This window comes from Macrosteles quadrilineatus, unplaced genomic scaffold (assembly GCF_028750875.1).
Source record: "Macrosteles quadrilineatus isolate MER2022 unplaced genomic scaffold, UCM_ALF_1.0 Scaffold_2__2_contigs__length_208266976, whole genome shotgun sequence".
NCBI classification, from domain to species: Eukaryota; Metazoa; Arthropoda; class Insecta; order Hemiptera; family Cicadellidae; genus Macrosteles; species Macrosteles quadrilineatus.
In genome coordinates, this window is record NW_026542595.1 from 1,452,746 (window position 1) to 1,461,159 (window position 8,414).

At 33.1% G+C, this 8,414-nt stretch overlaps 1 protein-coding gene across 2 annotated transcripts in view; it reads left to right on the forward strand.

The window, feature by feature from the left end:
- LOC128987058 (lysophospholipase D GDPD1-like) overlaps positions 1 to 8,182 on the forward strand; it is a 97,883-nt gene extending 89,701 nt beyond the window's left edge. Inside the window, exons 8-9 of one of the 2 annotated variants that reach the window (XM_054407728.1) lie at positions 1,424 to 1,557; positions 7,954 to 8,182. In XM_054407728.1, the coding sequence (XP_054263703.1) occupies positions 1,424 to 1,557; positions 7,954 to 8,053 (234 nt within the window). In that variant the 3' untranslated portion in view covers positions 8,054 to 8,182. Of the gene's footprint in view, positions 1 to 981; positions 1,147 to 1,423; positions 1,558 to 7,953 lie in introns of those variants that run through there. The other variant, XM_054407729.1, reaches the window with a different exon arrangement.
- The last annotated feature ends 232 nt before the right edge of the window (positions 8,183 to 8,414 follow it).

The following is an 8,414-nucleotide window of genomic DNA, read 5'->3' on the forward strand; positions in this document are numbered from 1 at the left end:
TATATTTACTTAAAACATGAATGCATGTTAAATCATAGACAAATAGAATAAATATAGTCTTTCAAAAGAAGGTTCTGGCGCCCACCACTATGAGTGCCGTGTAGTTACGGCGCACACCGCTGCAGGCGAGGAGCACAGGAGCTGTATGCTAACAGCAGACGCTGCAGCGGTGTGTGCCGTAACTACATGGCACTCCTTGCGGTGAGCACCGAAATATATGCTAACCTGCTGCCGGTCTATATTTACACAAACAGTATCTATATGCATTGCTATTAATTAACAGCTGTGTCTAAGGTATGTCGGCCTTAGTCACTAACAAGACTACAAGATCGCGCCACTCATCCTACACTCATCTCCATTCATACTTGGCTTAAAATACCTACATTGTATGGTCGCCATTTCATAAGAAAGTAAAGTATTAAAGCAATAGACTTAATTTATTGTCACCGCTGTCTAGCAACTATTTATTATTTTTGCTGATTTCTCTAAATATTTCTTCACATATCCTTAAAGTTAAAGTTGTGTGCATTTATTGTATTTATTTTCTCAATTTTCTATAGTGTAGTGAAAAATAGCGTTTGTACCATGGGCCGAAAGGGTTTTGCAGCTCTCGATAGTTTTGTATCGAGCCGGCAAAACCTCATTTCGGCCCTAGGTACGAAATATACTATTCTACCTTATTTTTGTTGTGAGATAGTTGACATGACATAAAAGATGCTATAGCTAACAAATAAGTCGTCCTATCATTTAGAATTTGTTTAATATTCTGAATATTTACATCAGTAAATCAGAAATCAGTAATTTACATCAGCACAATTTGTTGATTACTCACTTTAACTACATCCCATTTATGACATAAAACCTGGCGACAACCTTAAAATGGGGATGGAATGTCCAGTTCTATCAGTGAAAGATGATACTTTTTTGTAATAGTGCCATGTACATGTGAATATAAGATAAGTGAATGTAAGTTGTTTACAGAAAGAGCCTGGTGAAATCAGCTGGAGTACCAGTACAGTAAATTCACCAATCACCAACGAATTTCTTGTCTACAAAGACCACAGAAACCTGAAATCTTACTTACTGTGTAGTGTGGTGAAAAGTAGTTTTATTTACTGTTAGATTGCTCACAAACTGAATTTTACACTGGTGCTTAATATTGGTACAAAATTCTTGAAAATGTAAAAAGATAAATTTAAATCTTCCATTATAATGATTAATGGTTTAACCCTTTTAAATCTATAAAACAAGATTACTTTGAACAAAGATTTTTTAGACACACACATACACAGTAGGATTAGCAAACAGTAGCAAAATGTAAGATATAAGGTGCAACTCAAAAAAGAAAATCCATCAATTGAACTTTTACCCAATCAGATGCTTTGTAGGCCTAATACTGTATTAACCTCTCTACTTGTTCAAGGTTTATATCTGGGTGCTAAATGATGAAGATGAGTATGAGAGAGCATTTCAACTCGGTGTCACTGGGGTTATGACAGACTACCCCTCAAAACTGCGGGAATACTTAGAGAAAAACCCTGAGTACTCTATCAAAGGGTAGCTATTTGTAAAACCTGACTGCTTTAGGATTCCACTTTGTGTTGAAAATTTATTGTAGTTACCTTGTAAATTACACTTTCCAAATTTGAGTGCTTATCACTTGCTAGATAAATTAAGTTTTTTTTATAATAAATAGAAGACTGTATTATGTTTATTGTGATTTATAAATGCGTTAATGGAAAGTAGACATAGAGAATAACCTAATTTGATTTTAGGTTTTAGATTACAACAAAGATTTTTATGATTGTTTTAGTTAAAAATACTGGCTGGGTAACTGATTTGTTACAGTGCTTGCCTAGCAATCAAAAGGTCGCTGGTTCAATCCTGAGAAAAGTCAGTAGCTTTTTGACGGTTCTAAACTGGATCAAGCTATCCCTGATCATTGGACATTAAATAAATGATCCTGACTACTGAAACAGCTGCAACTATAATTAGTCCAGGCGCTAAACGGGTTGAGTATGCACTGGAAGTCTGACAAAATTTGACTTTTGATTATTGTTGGGGACATCTAGTAGATGAAAAAAATCGATGATGTCACATTTTTAGGGTGGTCACAACTCGGGGGGAGGGGGGGAAGTTGCGCGGGTCATCGGTTTACGTTTCCGTGTCTAACTCTCAAACGGTTAATTATAGAAAGGTGAAAAAAGGAGAAAAGCGTCTATCAACGCCTAAATATATTGTCCTTCAAAAAGGTTATTACAACCTTTCTTCTATCTCTTATGCTTTAGGCCTCAATCAACTTTTATTGCAAAAATTAAAATTTAAAACTACTTTAAATTCAAATATTGGAAATATTGTATGCGTTTAAGACATGTTACAGAAGATTTATGGTTAGAAAAACTAACAAATAGTACAAAAACACAAAGTTTAAGGAAATCTGTGCAAAAATAACAGAGCTACGTTTAATTACGTAAGAGTAAACGTGGAAAATTCGTAGTAGTATCGAGGTGCGCATGGATGGTACGTAGCCCACAGTCAATATAGGTTTGATGTTGTAAGTAACTATGGGAAAGCTGAATTTTTCTATGCTGTTAGACCATGTTGAGATGAGCATTTTCCCAAAAGTCCCCACTCCTACCCCCTTATGCTTTCCTCTACCCCCCCTCCATTTTTAGATAAATTTACAGTCTCTTAGAAACTAAGCTATAACTTTAAAACGGGTACGGATAATAACGCAATCTTTTAATTTTGCGTTACGATATTCTACAAAAAAAGTATTTACCATGGTATCCTACATATTCATAGTTAAAAAATATCATATACATAAAAAATTATTTTACGGATTAATTTATGAAACTTTTCCTTGTAGATTTTTTATACGAGGTCGCACAACAAAATGTTTGATATAAAATTTGGGGTGCATAGTTTACTCTTTAAAATGATACATAGTTATTAACAGTTTGTTTGCATATATTCGTTATAGATAGTACAGTATATTGATTTTACAGGACTCTGGCTTTTTTGTGCACCACAACAATGAAAAAAAATACGTATATTATGGTTTTTGTATTTGAATTTGCCGCTTTATATAGATTATATTAACGTTATGTATCTTATTCAGTACATATACAGACTGTAGTGGATACATAAGAATGAATATCATGCATTTGCTGCTGTACGCCGGAGCCTCATTTTATTATACAGGGTGTCTCACCTAAAGTGAACCAATAGATAACTTTTTTATTATAAGATATAGAGTTAACTTCTTATGGGACTTTTCTCTAAAGCTACTTGTATAGGAGTTACATCGAAGAAGAAATGGTTTGTGAGTACTGTACATCCTGCATCCTGTAGCTCATAAATGAGTAAGTTTAAGAGCGAAAATACAAAGAATAAACAAGTTTTCAAATCACATCTACATTAAAAAAACCATAAAATAAATTGTTCCAATATCAAAGTAAGCTACCATTTTTGAAAATGGTGGCCATTTTTAAAACAACAAAATCAGTATTTTTAACGTATTTTATATATTTTTTTAACGAGGACTTATATGTGACTTATTTATTCTTTGCACTTTCTCTCTCAACTTAGTCGTTTATAAGCTACAGGATGCCGAATGTACACCACAAGCCTATCTTTTAGATATAACACGCTCTAACTCCTAAATGGGGTAGGTTTAGAGAAAAAATGTCACGAATAAAAACGTTTAAAAATAGCATTTAAATTCTAAAAGAATCCTAAAATACAGCGTATTCCATAAGAAATAACAAAGTTGTTGGCCATATTGGAAAATGGTGAATATATTTTTTTTTAATTTGTAACCATCCCTAAAAACATTTTTTACAAATAAAGGGGGTCGTCTAAAAGTTAACTCTATATGGAAAATCTAATTTATGTATGTTCACTATGTAATCTCAACCGGGATAAAAACGTGTACCCTTTTATATACAGAATGTCCAATTTAAAAAAAGATACGTCAATTTTGGTTTAACAAGTTATATTTAAATGAATATGAGTTTTTTGAATTTTTAAATGGCAAAGATTGGCGGGCACTTAGAAATTATCTTAAAGAGGCGTGGAGTAAAGGGTGGGAATTGATAATGGAGTTTAGTTATTAAATTTAAGAATTGAGATATAAATACAAAAGTGGGAAAAATCTACGTAATTAAAAAAATTTATAAAATATTGTTTGTTAAGTATCTATCAAAGTAAATTATAAAAGTAACAGGTTTGTTTTATGAATTATTAACAGTTTGTAGGAAAAATTCAGATTCTCAGTAGGCTACATTTAAATTTTATTATTCATTCAATTGTTATCTGATCTTTATTAGTATGTAGTTCTATTTGTGTATATTCTGTAGTGGAAATCAGTTTATTTTATGAATAATTGTATGTGATTCATGAACTCTTTTAAACTGTTTTAAAATATTTTAAAATCAGTATATCAATTACAAAACAGACGGTCTTTGACCATTGTTCTTTGCATTTAAATAAAAAACACTGTATTGATATTTTATTACAATTAACACTTCTTCTTCTTCAGAAATCTATAATTACCTTACCTCCTTGGCCACTCAAACCTAAGAAGGTTTTTGGCCTCGCCAACAAGTTGCCTCCACTGCTGCCGATCTGCCGCCATGTCAAGAGATGCCCCCACTCTGCGTAGGTCCTTCTGGACTTGGTCTCTCCATCTCAACTTCGGTCTTCCTAGCGGGCGAGTGCCTCGTGGTTGTCCATTGGCGATCTTCTTAAGCATACTTTCTTCTTCCCTTCTTTCTACATGGCCTGCCCATCTCAGTCGTCTACTCTTCACTATGGCTACAATGTCCGGTTCTTTGTACAGTTCTCGGAGCTCTCGGTTTTTTCTTATTCGCCACATACCTTCTTCATTTATAGGTCCGAAAATCTTCCTCAAAATTTTGTTCTCAAAAATTATAAGTTTGTTTTCATGATTTTTAGTTAATGTCCAGGTTTCCGAACCATATAAAAGCACTGGTTGAATTAAAGTTTTATAGATTCTTAATTTTGTGTTTTTGGATAGTATTTTTGAACTAAATATTTTTGATACGCCCCAGAAACATTTGGAAATATAATAATAATTCTTTTTAAATATTTATTTATCTAATAATTCTTTTTGTATATTATCGTAACGCAAAATGATTAATAAAAGATTGCGTTATTATCCTTACCCGTTTTAAAGTTATAGCTTAATTTATAAGAGACTGTAAATTTATCTAAAAAGGAGGGGGGGGGGGGTTAGAGGAAAGCACAAGGGGGTAGGAGTGGGGACTTTTGGGAAAATGCTCATCTCAACATGGTCTAACAGCATAGAAAAATTCAGCTTTCCCATAGTTACTTACAACATCAAACCTATATTGACTGTGGGCTACGTACCATCCATGCGCACCTCGATACTACTACGAATCTTCCACGTTTACTCTTGTAATTAAACGTAGCCATACTTGGGAAAAACGAATAGAAATATTAACGAATAGCGCTATTCGTTCGTTTTTTCGGCTAACTTCTATTTTAGTCGATACTTTTTAAAAAGAGCTCGAAATAACTTCTACTCAGTTAGTTTTATAGCCAGCGAATAGATAATATATTCGCTGGTTTTAAATCCTTAAGTTTTTGGTCAGGCGAAAGTGTTTCCAATAGCCTACGGGTTATTTATTTGACGTGTTCAGTGAGGGTTGCGAGCGTACGTGAGAGGTCAGCGCCCTTGTGACAAACAACGTGGGGGGTGGGAAAAGAGAAAGTCAAAGTCCAGTCGCTTTGGTATGCAGCGGACCCAGGGGGCGGGACAATGGCAGCCAATAACAACACCCCAAGCACCGAAGGGTGGGAAGGGGGGTGTTTGTTTGGCGATTGATATGTAATCTCAAGTGTCAAAACAATGTCTTCACTTCAGTCGAAGTTCATTATCTTATCTGACCGTTGACCGTGACAGGTGTTAGTTCATTTGTTTTCGCCCAAGTGTTTTTGGTTGTCTTGTCGGTATACATATTTTAGTGATAGTAAAAAATTTGTTATACAATAGTTATTAAGGTGAACAGTGTTGATTAAGTACAGTAGATTAATAATATTGGTTTCCAATGGCGGGCGAGTGTGATATTAAGTGGCCAAACTTAAGTGACATATTCCAACAATTCTTTGTTTCTGTTGTTTTTTCTTTGAACAATATTCCAACAAGTTGAAAAAAATGAAAACGTTCGACTAGCGTTGAAATGTGTATTGTGTTTACCCAAAACAAAAATAATTAAAGCATCAGTCACAAGTGCTTCGAATTTGAGAGCGCATATTAAGGTAGGTAAGTGGAGAAAAAGTATGATGGTCTCGTTGTTAACTTTAAGGGATTATAAATTTTTTTAATGAATATAATTTATATTTTTAAGTACAGTTATAGTGTTTTTCTCAATGCTTTTCCCATGCTCTTATAAACACTATCTCGCCACAAATAGGTCACTTTCAAAACTAGGAGTTAACTATACTTTTATCACACTGGGAAAACTACTTCATCAGCCTTTAAAAAGTATCTGATATTTCGTAATACATTAATTGTTTCTAAGTTAAACACAATACGGCTGTACAATTAATTTTACAGTAACATTCAACTAATTGAACGTCAACAAACTGTGTTTTGAGTTTAACCTAACCGGGAACTTCAGCTGTAACTTATGTTTGTGTATCGAAAGTAATGTTTATGTCAGGAAAGGTGAGATGATCACTATTTGTTTTTGAACTATTGAATACAGAGTGATGACAAGATTTGTATCACCTTTGTCGGGGAAATAAATATGTGCCCTCGAGTTTAAGCCTAAATCTCTCAGAGATTATTGATCCGATTTTGTTGAAACAAAAGTTAAGTATAAGCTGGTTTAAATAAATTTTACGTGGTGTCAATTAAAAAATTTCCGTTCACCAGAAAAATGTATATAGTTAGTTGAAAGATCCTAAAAAGTACCGGGTTTTAAGTAACTTTGCACTAACACTGAAGTTAAAAATGTATTTTTAAACAAACCACTGAGCCAATCTTTCTGAAATTTTTATGGGTTATTGGTAGGTTCATTGTTAACATTTCCATGCATTAAAAAAAATTTATTCACAGTAGTTTTTATACTACTGTTAATTTTTAAAACGTATGCTAACATCGTTAATAAGGCACTGAAAATTACGTTCAAAATATCATCGTGCATATTTGAAGTTAACTTATTGTGACGTATTTGTTTCATGGTTCTAGTGAATATTTTGTTAGTAAATTTATGTTACATCATAAAACAGTAAGTTAACTATAAATATACACGCACATCGGCAACGTCGCAGTGGCGCACGCGCTCCCGCCCGGCTGGGAAATATGGTACAAATATCAGGCGACCCGGCCCGCTGCCAGTCACTGGAGAAATTTTTGTTTACAAATGTAAATCTGTTTAAAATCCACCTTTGTTCGCATTATAAATCTAAAATCTGTCATATTGGTGTTATTGGTGTTATTACTTGTGTCACGGCAAACACTATGGTATTTTGAACGAAATTTTCAGTGTCTTATTAACGATGTAAGCATACGTTTTAAAAATTAACGGCAACATAAAAACTACTGCGAATACAATTTTGTAAATGCACATATATGTTATTAATGAACCTTATATTTAATTTTGTTTCAACAAAATCGGGTAATTCATCTCAGAGATATTTTGGCTCAAACTCGAGTACACATATTTATTTCCCCGATAGTAATTTTTGTAGCAAAAGTATTTATTAATAACATGTTGCAATACTTGCAATTGTGGGATTTTTCAAGATTTGTTTAAATTGACTAACAAGTCAGATTTCATCAATTATTTTATGCTGCGATTAACAATATTTGGCTTCCATTTTAGGGCATAATTATCATTGCTATGAAAACACAGTGTACTGTACTATTACTTAGTGTTAATTATTCAAATTGTTTTTTAGGCCACACATCCTTCTAAGATTTTGGATTTCAATGAAAAAATTGAAAAAAAGGGTCGCAAACGAAAAAATGACTGTACTGATATTACCGAGCCTGTGCTAAAATCATTCTAGTATTTAATTAAAACACAATTAGTAACCAAAGATGTGTCATTATTTCATTACATATTAAATCCTTTAAAACAACTGTCCTGTCCAACAAACAGCTATCTTCTACGAATGTCGAAAACTAACTTTATTTTCTATCAGTTAGTTTTTCAACTAACTAATAACTTCTATCAGTTACTTTTTAAACCAACTAACTAGTAACTTCAATCAGTTTCTTTTCATGGGACTAACTTCTAACTTCTAACTAGTTAGAAATTTTGACTAACTTTCCCAACTATGAACGTAGCTGTGTTTTTTTTGCACAGATTTTCTTAAACTTTGTGTTTTTGTACTATTTGTTAGTTTTTCTAACCATA